This window comes from Peromyscus leucopus, chromosome 19, assembly GCF_004664715.2.
Source record: "Peromyscus leucopus breed LL Stock chromosome 19, UCI_PerLeu_2.1, whole genome shotgun sequence".
NCBI lineage: Eukaryota > Metazoa > Chordata > Mammalia > Rodentia > Cricetidae > Peromyscus > Peromyscus leucopus.
Genome location: NC_051079.1, coordinates 13,396,238 through 13,414,474, shown reverse-complemented (window position 1 = coordinate 13,414,474; position 18,237 = coordinate 13,396,238). Strand labels below are relative to the sequence as shown.

At 41.6% G+C, this 18,237-nt stretch overlaps 1 protein-coding gene across 33 annotated transcripts in view; it reads right to left on the bottom strand.

The window, feature by feature from the left end:
• Window positions 1–18,237, bottom strand: part of Dtna (dystrobrevin alpha) — a 358,974-nt gene that overhangs the window by 115,982 nt on the left and 224,755 nt on the right. For all 33 annotated transcript variants that reach the window (XM_037196986.1, XM_037196985.1, XM_028887703.2 and 30 more), the window contains 2 exons: window positions 13,711–13,778; window positions 7,295–7,375 (listed from right to left, as the gene is read on the bottom strand). In XM_037196986.1, the coding sequence (XP_037052881.1) occupies window positions 7,295–7,375; window positions 13,711–13,777 (148 nt within the window). In that variant the 5' untranslated portion in view covers window position 13,778. The remainder of the gene's footprint in view (window positions 1–7,294; window positions 7,376–13,710; window positions 13,779–18,237) is intronic.

The window sequence follows — 18,237 nt, the reverse complement described above, 5'->3', positions numbered from 1 at the left end:
GACTTTGGGTTCGTGGCAGCAACTTCCAGAAAGAGCACTAGGAAATCTCAAGGGGAAGGCCACTAAATCTTGCCTTGGCACCTGTTAAATACAGTTGGGGAAGTTTAAAATGCTAGAGATGCATCAGTTTTCTCCAACTACAAGATCATTAAAGATGACATGCCTTGCCGCACAGTATCCAGGTATCACCCAGGAGCAGCCTAGAGGCAAGGGAGCCGTTGTCCACAGCATCCCACCTCCAGAAAGAACACAGATCCTGGCTTAGTCCACATACTTTGCTGCAGTGAGACCCTGAGAAAAACAGCCAATATTCTCTAAAACTAAAAATAGTACCAGGAAAACAAACCCTCCATTTCCTGTATCAAATAAATAAAAATAAAGAAATACAATCAACTACATTGAAACCCACATCTAAACTGTCAGAACATTAAAGTTGTAGCTACATTCTGTCAGAGGTTTTCTCTGGTGAAGGGGACACCATTCTCCATAGGTTCAGGGCTCTCAGAGCTTTCCCCTCCCCCACACTCAAATTGGTGTCATTAATAAGTTTGTTTATACTCTGCTGCCACCAACTGCTCCCACAGGGAATTTTTGAAAGCATTGTATTCTTGCACAATGCACTTTTCTTTATTCTAAACAAGTGTCTAGAACACTGAACACCAGTAATAAAAAAAAAAATGCCCAGAAAACATCTGAAACAACACAAAAAAGACTCTGCCCCATGTTCGTCACCCGCCCTTCATGTGCCTAGTTGTGATGCTCCCTGCCCTTCCTCCCTAGACCAGGGGAAAGCCCTGCTTTCCTTCTCCTTTTCTCATCTTTAACTTAATTTATTTTCACACTCAAGGTTATTATCTGGAAACAAGAAAAGTCTATGTTCTTGGGCATTATGGTGAGTCGACGCCTAAGATGATCTCCCTAAGATTGCCGGTCCCTTGATGTCACTAGCCTTCTCTCAGCTCTTTAGTGGAATGTTAGTCCCGATACTCTTCTGAGGGCACTTTACAGATAGATTTTTAGGTAACCTTACAATCTGAAGATCATCTGGTTAGTCCTGGCATAAATGACTAACTGGCCCCTTCAAACACAAAGGCTGTCCATTCACAGAAGAGGAAATGAGAGACGAGCTCCAGCATAATCATCTGAGTAGTTCCCCAAGGGTCAAGAAAGCTCTAAGAACTGAAGACGGTTATCGGCTGGCACCCAGCAAGAAAACAGGGACATCAGTCGCACACCACAAGGACAAGAATTGCATCAACAGCCAATGTGCTTGGAAGAGGACCTCGGGTCCCAGATGTGAGCTACAGATTTCAGCCCAATGTGATGCGAAGAACTGAGTGTGTAGTGACAGAAAACTGATGCAGAGAGCCACAAGTAGACACACTGAACAGTGAAATAGGGAGACAGGATACACTAGTGCACTCCTTTGAAGAAAACGAGCAGAAGTACTTAGAACTAAGTACTAAGAACACATTTTTGAATTTCTCTTAACTGTGTAAGACTGGTTGCTTGGCTAGTGAAATAACAAACCTACGTCATGTCCACTCACTCATCTAAGACATTTTATTAGGAACTACTTGAGATGTCATATTCTTAGGTTGATTTTGCTGTGACAGAGAAACAGATCACTAGGCAGTGGTGCCTATAAATCCTGAAAAAACATTTACACACCTTAATGTAGACAGAAGCATATGTTCCAACAGACTCCTTCTGAATGGAGGGTATTTTCAAAAGGCATTTCATGTGGCCAGAACAAGTTAATAATATGAGTAACTAGGAAAGACCAGATGCAACTATAGACACTTTCACCTCTTTTGCTTTAAAAGAAAAATTTAATCATTGCTACTGATAGAGAGCAAAGCAAAGCTGAGGTGGGTGGAATGGCCGCTCTTGCTGTGGGTGTGGGGGGGCAGTATCACATTGCCATGTTTTATTTCCTTTATTAAACAGGAGTGGCCCCAGGGTTCTGAATTGTTTCTCGTGTTGCCTTTCTTTTCACTGACTCCGAAGTAATTTCTGAAGGAGAAAAATGTGCTGACATTGCAGGGTACCTGGGTCATTAAGCTTGCCATCGCTGACCACAGAAACACTGGTCTAGACGGAAGCATTTATTTGCTTAAAATGAAGATGGTGGGGTTGTCATTTCACAGAGCTTATCAATTGTTCACAGGCTGTTTAGTTTTTGCAGATATTTAAATGATCTGGAAACTAAAGAAAAGATTGTGAGCCGGGCGGTGGTGGCGCACGCCTTTAATCCCAGCACTCGGGAGGCAGAGGCAGGCGGATCTCTGTGAGTTCGAGGCCAGCCTGGGCTACCAAGTGAGTCCCAGGAAAGGCGCAAAGCTACACAGAGAAACCCTGTCTCGAAAATCAAAAAAAAAAAAAAAAAAAAAAAAAAAAAAAAAAAAAAAAAAGAAAAGATTGTGAATGAGCAGAGTGTGTAGGAAATCTCGTTTTCTACATTCTGTCCCCTTCTTTCCATGACATAAACTAGCCAGTTTGATGTGCCTTAGGTTTTAGAGACATCCCTTTTTTATTCTATTAAGGAGTGTGTTATTATATCACGGGAAGGGAAGTTACAGCAGAATACAAGAACGAACAATTAGTAGAAGTAGTGATGTGGAAAACAATTCCAATGGAGGAACGCTGGAAGTTCTGCCCCTAAAAAAGGAGATGGATTCCTTACAGCTATTCTTCTATCAACAAGAGTGGTGAATGTCTTTGATGGATGAAGAGACCTGGGCTAGGAAGGGTTTCTCTAAGCCTGAGGGATGCCAAGCTACTTTATATTCTAGGAAGAATTAAAGGTGTTACACAAATACATGTAAGAGAGAAAGACTGTCACAACATTTTTATTGAAATCAAACATTAAGTGAGTGAGTAGAAATTTTCTCCCAAATGCTGGCTTCTAATGAGGATTAAATTCTTTTTTTTTGGGGGGGGGCAGAATTTATTTAATTGGGGATACATATTATTGTTCCCTGTTACCAAATTTATTATAAATATCTATCTCTAAAAACTATTCTTTGTTCCTGGTCTATACAAAGAGAGGCACTAGCCTGTCTTTAAGTAACATTTTACAGTATTGGGAGCTTTTATTCTCAGCATCCATCAGGATTTGTATCAGGAGATGGACTTGGCATCTGTAATGGGAATCTGTGCTCTGTGTGGGTAGGATAGATAATTAACTAACATGTGTGGTCTTTGATTTCAGGAAATAAAAAATCCATACACTCCTGCTGTATTTGGGCAATTTTTCCGCTATGGGATGATTTCATAAGAGCCAATTTTACATGCTTTTCTTCTATAATGTGGGTTTTAAATTTAGTTTTCCTAATATGCAGAATAAATTTTACCTCTAAAGAAGTTTTGTACCTAAAAATAAACAACCTGTTCTTGGCTACAATCCATTGATTTCTATTAAATAAATGCTGTAAGGAGCTGTCCTATGCATGACCTGATTGTTTATACCTACCTCCCCTCCTCCAACTCCACATGGAAACTTAGTCTCCAATGTGACCGTGGTAGGAGCTGGGACCTTTAGGAAAGTGATTAAGTCCTTAAATTGGAGCCTCATAATGGGAACTAAGGCCCTTTTGAAAGTTGTGTCTCTGCTTTAGAGTGTGACCTGCCGTCTCAATCATATGGGGTCCCCTGGAAGGGAAGGTGCTATCTATGAATCAGAAATTGGGCCCACAGCAGACACCAAGCAAATGGGGGCCTTCATCTCAGACTTCCCAACCACTGTAGCTATGAAAACAAATACATTTCTACTGTTTACAAACTGCCGAGATTATGGCGGTTTTTGTTGTAGCATCTCAGGTAGGCCAAGATACCTCAGTAACTCTGTTAGCAGGTGTCAGGCAGCTGCTACTGGGACAAGCACTTCTTTGTCCCTTTACTGACTGCAAGCAAGCATGGAGTTGCTCTGTGTTACAGGGCAGGCCAGCTCTTATCTCCTTTGTGGTCCCTGCTGCAAGTTGTGGACCTCTGCTCTTCCTCTAGGCTCCCAGAGGTGACCAGAGTCTTTGTGCTCTGGAGAGGCCAACCCACTCCATTCTGGTGCATTCTCCTTGTTGTGGAGTCAGACGCCACCATAATTTATCATGTTAGCTTTTCGTGGAGACTAGAATGACTCTCCCCTACTGCGAGGCTGTAAACGCCCTGTTGAGGAATGTTAGGCTGCCAAAACGACCACCCCTTTCAGCTACTTTTCTCCAAGACTCCAACATTGATTAAGATAAGCCAAGATCAATTGTGTTAACATTTCACAAGCAACTCTGAACATCTGAACATTGTGTCATTTATCGTTAGGGAAGAAAATGAAGCAAACAGGCAGCTGTGAATTTGATCTTCTAATCAATGTTGGAAGCATTTAAAAAAGCTTAATTTTAGTGCAGCATTCCAGGTATGATTGCTTTTCTTTAACTTTCACTGGTTATTTTAGACGAATTTTTTAAAATTATATTTTTATAAATATATCAATATTTAAAAAATTTTTAAATTTTCATCCTAAAATGCATGAAGCCTACCAGGTACATTGCAAAGAACATACAATGGTTTTCTTTTCCTGTTTGCTCAATCCCTACTGAGCCCGTCATATCCAGTCCAGAGTTTTCTCTAAGAAAGTCTCTCCCTCACATCAGGGTACTGTCTCTCCAGGAGTCCCGAGTACCATGCCCATATTCTTGATGTGAACTTATGCACCACCAACAATCCAATCACCCAGTTAGACTCTGAAGAACTTTAAGGCTGCAGCTCATGGTCAACCACACTGGCTCTGCTTCCTGACCCAGGGCTGGATGTGAAGCAGGAACTTATAGATGCTTACTAAGTTAAGAGGAAAGAGAATGGACACTACAAGACACTAGACAGGATTGGGGTTCCTAGGTTCCCCTTAAATAGACTATTGTCCTCTCTGCTTCCATACTATTTTCCAAGTAGGCCCGTGTGGCTGGGGCATGATTTTTGGATGCAGAATAAAGATGAGACTTAAAAACAACAGGTAGCCGGGCGGTGGTGGTGCACACCTTTAATCCCAGCACTTGGGAGGCAGAGGCAGGTGGATCTCTGTAAGTTCGAGGCCAGCCTGGTCTCCAAAGCGAGTTCCAGGAAAGGCGCAAAGCTACACAGAGAAACCCCGTCTCGGGGGGGGGGAACCCCCCAAAAAAAAACAAGAAGAGGAAAAAAAGAAATGTGCAAGAAGAATAGGCTTTCTCAGAGTAGGAGGAATGGAACATGACTGACAGGGTGCCGCGCACCAGCCAGGGATCACACAGCATGTACATATTGTAATGTTGCCTATAGGGTTGCCAATCACTATGAATCTTCCTTCTTCCCTTCCTTTCTCTATCTTCTCTCCTTATTTGTGTTCTCATTCCTCCTGACTATTTTGCGGTCTTTCTGGAAGGGCCCACCTTTACTGCTAGAAGCCTAAGTAAAGCTAGAAAAACTTTAAGGGGGATGCAATTCTCATCCCATTCTTCCCACTCCTCCCTAATCGGAAAGGCCACGGAGTGGAAAGAAGTCATAAGAATGTGGGAGAATCTCCTCACTTGGGAGATTCCTCATCTGTTCTATTTTGGATAGCATCCAGGGGGAAGGGGAGATTTTTCTCTGTGGAAGCCTTTTCCTTACCCCTTAACACCAGAACTGGAAAGGCTTTTACTGGCTCATCCATGCCTAAAAATACAAATATAGCTATGTCTTTTTTTTAAAATTCAGGTCAATTAATTAATTAATTAATCAATCAATTAATTAAAACAGGGTCTCCTTTAGTGCAGGATAGCCTCAAAATCACTATGTAGCCAACAATGACCTTGAACTTCTGATTCTTCTGCTCATGTGCCACCTGGTTAATGCGGTAAAAGGGACTTCATGTAAGCTAAGCAAGAACTCTACTACCTGAGCTGTATCACCAGCATTGGCCACGGCTCTTTTTTCATCACACACACACACACACACACACACACACACACACACACACACACACAATTTGTTTGCTTAAAAAATTTTTTTTTTGCGTGTGTATGTTTTCTCCCTTTTCACCCCGTCTCAAATCGTGGCCTATTACTTATCCCCCGACTGGAGAATTGCTCTAAGTGCCTTGAGGGACTGAATCACCTTGCCGTCTTTGTACTTATGATCAACTGTACACCCAGAAGTGTGGGGCTGTATGGCTCACCCAGGGCTCTGGGAAATACCTGTGGAGACTCTGGCAGAGTAGACCTGGGGAAGTGACTAGCTCTGCATTCACCAAGAGTCTAATTCCCATGTTAGCTGTTCAAGAACTATATGTACACTCTGGGTAGAACATTAAGGCTTACAGAAAGAAAACAAAACAAAACCTGTTCTTTACTAATTAGAAAATGAGAAGTTATTAATTTTTGAATGAGAGTCAATTCTTTAAAATGAACAGAATAAATTGACACAAATGAACCATGAAGTACTATTTTGCCAGAGAAAACAGTTGTGGCAGCATGAAGGGGCATGCTAACCCACAGGGAGCATTGAACTGCTCATGTGGTCGGTGCCCAGCTTGCTGTGTGTCATTTACAATTGGCAACAACAGAAGCAGGTGCCTGTGTATTTTAAAGCTCTGTATCTTCTGCAACTCTCATCCACAAAAGTAATCAACATATTGATTATTTTGGCTGGTTTTATAATTTCAGAAAGGAGTTCTAATGTTTTCTAGATGTTTATAAACACTGATAGTTATAAATGGACATGTAGAGAGGATTTTATGTGTCATTGTTTACAAAGTACCTGGATATCATTAAAAATGCCATGGGTAGTAAAGAGAGAAAACACTCCATGTACAGTGTAGAAATCTCTCTCTTTCTTTCTAGATTGATTTATCTATCCTTTATCTGTCTGTCTGTCTGTGTACCTGACTATCTATCTATCTATCATCTATCTGCATCAATCTATTTATCATCAATCATCTATTATCTATCTATATCCACATCCATCCATCCATACATATACACATGTGTATTTATATCTATCTATTGATAAATTTTTATATATATAGAGAGAAAGAGAGATAGACATATATAGATATAGATCTCAAGAGGCTTACCCATTCTAGGACTGTGGTAGTTAAGACTAAACCAGACCTTAGAGTTGCTTAGCAACAGTTTCTTTACCATTCATGACCACAATATCCTCTTTATTCTTGTGTAAACATATGTTTATCAATCCCTGTAGGAAAACCAGGCTTTAATAAACCCAGTAACAAGCATAAATGATAGTACTCATGTAGGTAATTAGCACAAACAAATGGCACACTTACAATTGCATTTCTTCTGCACAAATCTCAGCTTGCATGCTGTTCTGTAGGTGGAGAGTCGGATACGATCCAGATCTTGAGCCCCTAGTATGAGAAAAAAGAGTATACATATGGTATGCCATTTGTATAGATAGGAGCTTGTAATGTTTGTAAGTAATATAACAGCAGATATAATCCATACGCTTATTGGTACTTTGTTAAAAATTCTTCATTTATGCAGAGAACCACAGCTAAGCACTGGGCCAAGCTCTGGGAATCCTGTTAAAGAGAGGGAGGAAGGATAATACAATCTAGGGGCATCAAAGTCATCACAAGGGAACCTGGGCTCATAGGAGATCACAGACTTTGGACCAACTAGCTTTGCACTAAGGGTAGACTTTATATTTATTTAGGTAGTTTCTTTACTTTATTTTCCTGTTCTAATTAACCTATATATCTTTAAAAAAAAAAAGTCATCATCTTCTACTGGCATGTCAAACATCCTCCCCAGGTTAAAGTCTGGTTGATTTGATAGGGCTCTATTGGAAACAAGATCTCTAAGATGCCAATGGCAGAGTATAAGAAACTCCTGTGTGCTGAATCTTCTTTCATACTGCATGAAATTTTACTGGTGTCTAGTTGGCTTAGCAGTAAAGAATCCCCATATCTGTAAATAATGCATTCAAAGAAAAAATTAGGGGGTATGTATTATTTGTATATGTTTTTCAAGAATAATAAATTAAAGCTGGTCAAGATTATATCTATCTGTTATCCCATCATTAAAGAGTATGAAGTGGGAGGAACATGTTTAAGGCTAGCCTGGGCTACAGAGCCTATATCAAAACAAAACAATCAAACAAAAACAAAGATGGAGATGTACCTCAGTTGGTAGGGTACCTGCCTAGCATACACAAAGCCTTAGCTTTGATCCCTAGGTACCACACACACTGGGCATTGTGATTCAACTCTATGGAGTTGGATGCAGAATGAACATTAGAAGTTCAAGGTCATTCTAGGCTACATAGCAATTCTGAGGCCGGCCTGGGCTGGCCAACAAAAGACCCTGTATCAAAATAGCAACAACAAACAAACAAACAAACAAAATGAACAAAGAGCAATGAGTTAAACACCAGTTAGTACAGCAAGATTGTGATGTATCACACAATGATGTTTCCTAATTTCAGCAAGACCTTAGTCAGAGTCTGAGAATGGTAACCATTGTACTTCTGTGCCCCTCCCCCATGTAGAGGTCATGGGGCATTTTTGCAAAGTACATTTCTACAGGATGTGGTAAAGAAGGATACAATGATGCATGGGGATACGGAATCACTGATGGCTCTCTTCTGCCTTGTCACTATTTTGTAGGCCTAACAAAATAAAGGGACTTAGATGTCTGTAAATGGTTCCTATTCATGCACATTCTTCTTGACTGATGGTATTAAACCCTAATATTAAAGGGCTTTTGGTAAACAAGCAACAAAATATAGCTTTGCAGACCCAACAGCACACTGCTTCCCACAGACAATGGAGACAGTGCTATGGGAACCATGTTGGATCTGGAGACCAGACACTGGCATGCTGCATAGAGTTCATTTTTTTAACCTCTGAAAAATCAATTTAGCTTTCTACGACTTAATAAATTATGAACTTATTTAATTTTACTTGTGTGGTCTTTTGCTGAATGCCTATGAGTGTTCTCTATGTCTTTGTCCAAGTCATTGATTAAAACCCGTGACCTGTGCAGAGCCACAAATAGAGGCCCTGTGCTCCTGGAGGTCAGCCTTCCTCCAAGGCTGACTGAACCATTAATTGTTGTCCTAGGAGTGATCATGGCACTACCTGTAAGTCTACTTTACTGTGGCCCTGCTCACATTTGTCCAACAAATATACAGCCTAAGAGCCTTTGTTAATACTTGGTTGAAATTAAGGTTAATATTTATGTAATGGTATTTTCCTGATCTATGATTCTGGTGATCTTATTAAAAAGGGAAATTGTTTATTTATTTTTTATTAAAATATGGAATTTAAATACATGATAAAAGGAACCGAGCAGCCGGGCGGTGGTGGCGCACGCCTTTAATCCCAGCACTCGGGAGGCAGAGCCAGGCGGATCTCTGTGAGTTCGAGGCCAGCCTGGGCTACCAAGTGAGTTCCAGGAAAGGCACAAAGCTACACAAAGAAACCCTGTCTCGAAAAACCAAAAAAAAAAAAAAGGAACCTAGCAGATTGAGCATTCTCCCATTGAATTCTTTTCTGGGAAGGGTAGTGCCTTTTTTTAAAATTATATTTCATTATCCACTAATGGTGTTGGTTTCTTTTTAAATTACATCAGTGGTATATAATTCTTCAAAACTTGAAAATTCAGCTCACATAAATGACTTATCAGACTTGCTTCACACTAACAAACAGTGGGGAATACATAATTAAAGGCAGTGATAGACACAATTTCTTCTATATCTGTATATATTTGAGAATTTTCATAATAAGCCCCATAAGGTGCATGTGTCTAAGGAAAGATGCTCTTGCTCTGTCTCCTCAAATCTCTCCTGCCCATTTCATGGTTGGAAGGTGTGATGAAAACAGGAGTAAAGATGTATGTAAGAAAATGTATGTGTTCACAGTTATCAGTTTCAAGTTCTGTGTTTCTTCTTTTAATCCATCTGTCTCAGGTTTCTATTACTGCAACAAAACACCATGACCAAAAAGCAAGTTGGGGAGGAAAGGGTTTATTTAGCTTACACTTCCACATTGCTGTTCATCACTGAGGGAAGGCAGGACAAGGAACTCAAATAGGACAGGATCCTGGAAGTAGGAGCTGATGCAGAGAGGAGTGCTGCTCACTGGCTTGCTCCCCATGGCTTGCTCAGCCTGATTGCTTACAGAACCCAGGACCACCAGTCCAGGGATGACACCATCCACAATAGGCCGAGCCCTTCTCCATCAATCACTAATTCAGAATCTCAAATGGCTGAAGACATTTAAGGAATTGCTCAGCATCCTTAGTCATCAGGGAAATGCAAACAAAATGACTCTGAGATATCATCTTATACCTGTCACAATGGCTAACATCAAAAACACGGATGACAGCTTACGTCAGAGAGGATGTGGAGCAAGGGGAACACTCCTTCAGTGTTGGTGGGAGTGCAAACTTGTACAGCCACTTTGGAAATCAGTATGGTGACTTCTCAGAAAATTGGTAATCAATCTACCTCAAGACCCAATGATACCACTCAGATAAATACCCAAGAGATGCTGAACCACACCACAAGGACGCTTGCTCAACTATGTTCATAGCAGCACTATTTGTAACAGCCAGAACCTGGAAACAACCTAGATGCCCCTCAACTGAAGAATGGGTTAAGAAAATGTGGTGCATTTACACAATGGAGTACTACTTAGCAGTGAAAAACAATGACATCATGAGGTATGCAGGCAAATGGATGGAACTAGAAAATATCATCGTGAGTGAGGTAACCCAGACTCAGAAAGATAAAAATGGTACGTACTCACTCATAAATGGATACCAGAGTGTCTTTCTAAGGACCTGGCTGTCAGCCCAGGGAATTAATCATTGAGAGAGACGGGGCCCTATCTCTCAGTCTCCCTGGAAGAAGAGCCCAACTTCTTAATTGTCGTCATTAGCAATCAGGTGATCTAATCACGATGACCAGCCTTCTAGCACAAACCCTTCAGATGTAGGAGGTAATCTCTTGTTCTCACTGCAATACTTTAATAAGTCTTTAGTTACCCATTTAGCTCGTGTGATCGTGAGGTGAGAATATTCTTTCATATCCATAATATTCAGAACAACAAATATGCCTCCCTTTCACTGTTTTTTTTTTCCTTTTTAAAAAACAAATCATTTCTAGATAAAATATAATTAGTCACACTTATGGATTCCTAGTCCTGGTTTTGCTCTCTGGAGATCACAGATTCCTGGAAGATGTTTATTCTTGGCTATTTTAACACATTGTCAAGAAGATCTTAGGCTGTGTGACAGTCCGCCCCTCAACAGTTTCTTTCCTTTGCACCCTAGCAACTGTTTTCTTCTACTGAGGAGGTGTCTCAGTGGTGAGCTGAACAGGCCGGCAGAACCAACGGACCATTAAAGGCAGCCAGCTGCCTTTCACAGGCCTTGGCCGATACCTGAGTCTTCAGCCTGTTGAGAAGAATGACACCTATGTATTTGGCTTGCCTCTTCTTCTGATTATCAGTAGAGCTCACAAAGCTTTCTAACAAGGGCTCACGGCAGTCCTGTGGCATTCTTAGGAAAGTGGAAACTTATAAAAGAGTCACAGTTCTCCTAAGTCTCCCTGTCCCCTACTCCCCTGACAGAGTCTCAGGTAGCCCAGGCTGGCCTCCCACCCATTATATAGCCAAGGATGACTTCGTGTTCCTGATCCTCCTGCCTCTACCTCCCTGGTGCTAAGATTACAGATGGGTGGCAGCATGTCTGGCTGCTGGTTGCTCTGCTGTGTGACCGTGAGATGTGTGTCAGGCACTCCTCGAGTCTGCAGGCTTCAATTCCGTGGACGTGTGTAACATTGCTTTTTACTTGTGCCAGGAATTGAACCAGATCGGGAAGAAACTAGACACCTGATGTTAGATAAGTATTGCTAAAACCATTAAGAAAGCACACTTCCGTAAACATTAGAGTGTGCCAGCTGATCAACATTTCAAAGGCAAGGTAAAAGATTTGACAGGTTTTCTTTTGTATAGACAATATTAACAATTGTTCTGTGTCTAGCAAAATATTTGTCCATGATGGAGTTTGCTCAAATGTTAAAACAGGTTTTCTCCATCAAATACATTGCTCTTTAACATTTTCCCCTTGTATTTTAGTTATGTGATTGTATTTTTCTTTTAAAAACTGTTTTTAATTAAAAATAATTCTGTATATTTATGGTACACACTATACTTTTATGATACTCATAGTCTAGCTAACTAACATTCCGTCACTTATTTAATTAATTAATTTTTTTGGTAGGGATAATATATCTATTCCTTACAGAAAATTTGAAAGATGCAACACATCATTAACAGCGGTACAGTAGTTTACTAAAATTTATTCCTCTGGTCTAACCAAGATCTTGGCAGACCATAACCGGATGTGTGCCTACAAAAAAGCCACAATTCTAAGGGGATCAGTCATTCCAGAAGCAAAGATGGAAGCATTAAACACAGCAGGGGATGCTGGGAAGTCCCAGCTGAAGCTCTCACAGACACTTCAGACTCGGTGAGTGCCAGCTGTCCGGTTGTAGTGCACGCCTCTCCTCTCATCCCAGCCAGGCAGATCTCTGTGAGTTCAAGGCCAGCCTGGGCTACAAAGAGATCCAGGACAGCCAGAGCTACACAGAGGAACCCTGTCTTGAAAAAAAACAAAAAACAAAAAACAACAAAACAAAAAAGCTTTGTAAGTGCAAAAGGCTAGCAGATGTCTGGGGGTCCACATATCGATTCCAATTCTGTTTCCTCTGTTAATTTTAATATTGCACAAGTGCCAGCAGATGATTGGAAAATTATTTATCCCTCCTTATTATCAGAGAAATTTTCTTTTACTTTCTAACCCCTATTCCTGCCAATATTATCTATCCCATTTTCAGTATAAATTTCTTTTCTATCACTTTACCTTCCGGGGGAAGGAGCTTACAAGTCCCTCCAGAGCACGCTCAAAAACTAAAACTCACAGAACAAGAGAGCTGAAATGTTTTTCTTTATAACATTTAATTTGAGAAGGATGTGTCTCCTCTTTTTATGAATGATCAAACTGGTCTACACGGGAGGAGATGCCACCAGCACCAGTTACATAGAAGTCATGCACCTTCATAGACCAGCCACCAGAAAATACGACCAGTGTTTGTGGTCCTTACGGATGCCGCCTGCTTTTATCTTTTGTTAGCCTTTGCTTTTTTTAAAAAATGGTTTTTGGGACAGACTGTCATCCAAAGGTAGTCCAAATGACAGCTTACAAAAGTTACATTACTTTGGTTTAGTTTGGTCAGTATTTCCACTTAGTGTTTGAATGTATTATGTCATTTTCCGGGGAAGATATTCAAAGATGTGTTTCAGCAGTTTTACCCTATGGCAGCCATGCGATAGTGCAGGCAGGTGAGTGTCGACTTCAGATATTAGTGGACTGCACTAAAGTCAACACTAAGCAGTACAATCCAGTGTGTCTGCTGGCCTGCAAGTACACAGGCCCAGAAACATTGTTTTCAACCTAGGAAATGAAAGTGGAGAAGCAAATTATAAGGAATCTCCGACTAATTCAATTCTCACCTAATGAGAGGCTGAAATGCCCAAGTGCATAGTTTATGCAAGGCACCGAGGATTTTATGGAGAAGCCCAGATGCACTCAGGAGACTACATGGTTATTTCTGGCTTTTTCATGAATATTCAATGCACACTGAGGGGATTTTCCTTAAAAGTTCCATACTTACTCATCTCTGCAAACAGCTGTCTTCTCTCTGCCATGGTATTTCCTCTTTTCCCACTATCTTCAATCATTCTGTGGGACAAAATTGTGACAACATGCGTTACTCTGATGCTAAGCAGGCAAGCAGCCATTTCTATGTAAGCGCATTAAACGTACTTGTGCCGTTGAACTTGTTTATTCAAAAGCCCAGGATGCTAGAGAGAGGGTTCAGTAGATAAGGCACATGGCCTGCAGGCATGAAGACCAAGAGTTTGGACCTTCAGAACCGAAGTGGAAACAGGACAGGCCTGGCTGCTGCCTCTATTCCCATTCCTTGGGAAACCGAGACAGCGGGAGCCTCACTGGAGCACCCCAGGTTTAACAAGAGACCACACTTCAATAAATAAAGTGAGGACCAACTGAGGAAGACACTTGATGTCAACATAGGGCCTCCATACAGACTGCTTAACACATAATCCACACACGAAAGTATATCCGTTATACTTTTATACATTTATAAACGAGATATATCATTCCTTTAGACTACTGTGCAAAATTCCCATATGTCATACAGTTGTTGAAAGGGATATAAATGTTTTCATTTCCTAACATGCAGGGAATCATGGCATTGACCTGGTCTAGCTGCCTTGAGAGGCATGGGTCATAGGTTTTTCAGGTTAGAGTCTGTGGCTCCATGGCACTGTGTGCCTTTCACAGTTCCTGAGAACCGGAGGCTCTTCCTCAGGCCGTGCAGCATTCCGGGTTCCCTAGAAGTCAGCGAAGCATATAGAAGCTTGACTGGACAATTAGTCTTAGACATTCACCTTGTGGACCCTGTATGGCTTGCACACGTCATTGTATCCTGGCAACTACAATTGTATTCTTCCTGGCAACTGCCATGATAAGGGGATAAGAAGTCTGATGGCTTCCAATAAACTTGTCTCAGCCTCAGTCTCCTGGTGACCCCTCTGACTCAGCCTGGTTGATATTGTCTCTGACTACAACCAGGTAACTCAGGTTTGGTAAGTAAGTGCTGGTGTTTATACTAATATTAAAATTACTAAGTAGCATATGACCCAGATACTACAACTGGTGGTTTGAGTGAGAATGGCCCCCACAGGCTCATATATTTGAATATTTGGTCTCTAGTTGGTGGAATTTGGGGGGAAGGAGTAGGAGGTGTGGCCTTGTTGGAGGAGGTGTGTTGTGGGGGGGGCAGCAGCAGAAATGAGTTGTGAGGTTTCAAAAGCCCACAGTATTCCTGGTTAGCTTTCTCTCTCTCTCTGCCTCCTACTTGTGGATCAGATGTAAGCTCTCAGCGACTGCTCTGGTATCATGTCCGCCTGCCTGCCTGCAGCCATGCTTCCTGCCTCATGAGCTTGGATTCTCACTCCTCAGAACAGTGAGCCCAAATAAATGTCTTCTTTTATACATTTCCTTGGTCCTGGTGTCTTCCCACAGCAATAAAAAAAGTAACTAAAACAACCACCTATTTAATGGTGGGTGGTTGACTTCATATTGAGTACCTCTTACAATTCTCAGAATCCTATTTAGATGAGAGACCACAATTCTTGGCTCCCACACAGCAGACGAGGACTCAGGGACTTTGTGAATGAAGGGTGTGGAACCCCAGAGCTCCAGGCTCTCTCCTGCAGCTTGTCCCATGTATAGCCACAACCTCAGTTTAGAAGCAGGTGATTTTCTATTGTTAATTCTTGTTAAGTGTAACTTAAAAATTTTTCCTGTACATAATTATTTGTTGCAAGTGGTTGGGTTCACATTTCTTTCTTCAAACACGCCATCATCTCCCATAGGGCATTTAAAAAAATGCTATTAAAACACAAACAACTAAAACAGAGAATAAAAAATTGGTCTCGAGGAAGACGATAATGAGAAAGTTAATAGAAATTCTATTTAGTAACGGGGATGGCTTTATGATAAATACTGAGAGTTTGTGAGTTGATGAGCTTGATTTTTATTATATCTGGTTAAACTTTACCAATGACTTCAGGGTCTCCCCTGTGCTGGACTAGTGTTCTTCCACTGAGCTACATCCTCAGGTAGTTTGCCTTGTTTTGAAACAGTCTTGCTAAATTGCCCAGCCTGATTGTCATTTCCCAATGTCTCAGCTTCCTGACTAGCTGGGATCACAGGTGTAAGCTATCATGGCTGGCTTGAATTCAACTCTTAGTAGCTGTACACAGACATATGAATGTATATACACCTTCCATCTGGATTCTCAAGCATAGTGAACACAAGGCATCCCTGCATGGATCTTTGGCTTTTCTTTGGATGAGTCCTGCCCTGTCTAAGAATGGTTTTGTCCATGTCTCCCGAACTTGTAGTCTTAGGTCTAGTCTATCTGTGTCTTCCTCAGACATCAACCCCAACTCTAGGATGGCCTTGATTCTGAACCTCTGTCCTGCACAGAGCCTTCCTCTTGGTGATGTGTCTATTGCCCAGAACTTTGTTCAGGACCCTCTCTATCCACTAGGAAGTGTACCGGGCCCTGGATGAAACAGGTGCTGAATCAGCTCCTCCTTGCAGACTGCTTACTCTAGAGCGAAAGAGGTGCAGGAGCAGGTAGAGTTGACATACAGTGATCTGGAGAAAAACCTTTCCTTTCTGACTCACATCCCACCTCCTTCACTGCAGAGGAAGTGGGTAGATCACACCTGACATCCACAAAGTCATCTGGAGAGAGCTTCCAATTTTTATTTCCAGGGCTCAGAAACAGAAGAGAGAGACAGGGAACAGAGCCAGCCTGCATTTCTGTATCTTTCTATGTGCTGGGGCAGGATGGAAAGAACCATTAGAATAAACATGAAGGAATATGGGCTGGAACTGACTGCGCATATCTGTGAGGTTAAGGGTGGCATCTGAGGTCATCACTCTGACTGTCTGGACCCCTCACTCTCACTGAAATGTCCCATTTCTAAGCTAACTGTGCATTTCTGAAGGTAGTTGAGGATAGTAACTCATTCATTTAAGATTCTTCACAGGTGGCAGTATTGATTGAAGAAATGAATGAACAGGAAATGCAAAAAAAGTAGAAAAGAGAGGTGAGAAAAACAATAGCTATATTTTCTTTACATAAAATGGACTTTCAAATTATACTTCCACAACCTGACACAGAAAAATGAAATTCAAATTGTACTCGCTTCAGAGGTTTATTATGTGAAAAATGAGAAAACAAGTTTACTTATGTTTATCAAAATCCAGGACTATAAATTTCTAAGCAAGATCATGTCTCACAAAGTGAAAGTTGAAAAAGTTGCAAACTCCATGAGTGTCAGCTTCTGGTTTATCAATACTTTTGTTGTTACTGTTATTAATTCACTCATAAAAGAACCATAAGCTACACGATAATTATTAATTTTCACTTTGGAGTAAAGTATATATCTTATGAGGGAAAATTCATTGGTGTTAAATCGTAGGAGGCATAGAACAGCATCAGATAAAAAGGAAGAGGATGTGCCTCTCGTTATCTCCAGAGTTCCTGGGATGCACCAAGCCAGATAAAAACTGATACCTTACTTTCTTCAGTCATTACACCCAGGAAGGAATGGGTATGCTAACTAACTTCCATCTCAAACTGATTCAGTGGGTGGTGTGTGGGGCTTTCTCTGTGTCTGTCTCTGTCTCTTTCATGCTGTCTTCCTCGATCACTCTCCACATTAGCCTTTGAGACAGGCTCCCTCACTGAACCTGGAGTGGGCCTATGGGTCTGGAACGGTGCCAGTGAGCTCCAGAGACCCCCGTCGTCTCTGCCCCTCCAGTGCTGGAGACACAGGGGCCACCACATGCCCAGCCATTTTACATCAGTACAAGGACCTCAGGTCCTCATGTGGCAAGCACCCTACTGGTTGAGCCGTGTCCACAGCCCCTCAACAGGGGCAGCTCTTGAAGTGTGTTCCAGAATCAGACAGGTGAGAACCACCATTGTGGGCTCTGTGGCTTCCAGTCTAACTTATCAATGGAAATGACACTGTCATACTCTACCACATTTTGTCACCTTAGAAACAGAACAGCAAGGCCCTCGGTAGAGGATGCACTGAGTACTTCTATAGGCCTGCAGATTTCCTTGGAGGGCAATGGAACTTGGCAAGGATCTCTAGTTTTCATGAATTTTAGTAGAACAACAGCTGTCCAAAGTCATGTAGCAGAGGTGAAGGGACAGTATTATCGTTTGTCACAAGGTGTAGCTCACCTATACATCTCATTTGTTCAATTTATGTCTTCCCTTGTAGAAAGGACGCTTGCAAACTTAGGCTCTTACATAAGTGTTGCCAGTGTGGAAGGAAAGAGCAGTGATAAGTGAAGGATAAGCTCCTTCCGCCATCTCCTGCCTAAAGCTCTGTTCCCAGGATTATACAGAGTACCTACGTCTTCACTCACTAACCCTCACCCAATAATTTAAGACACACCCATAAAGTAGGAATTCCAGCATTCACCTCTCTCTGCTTCCTGACTGCGTATGGTGTGAGCAGCTGCCTCATGCTCCCACCATCGTGCCTTCCAACCACGATAGATGACTTCCCCTATGAACCAT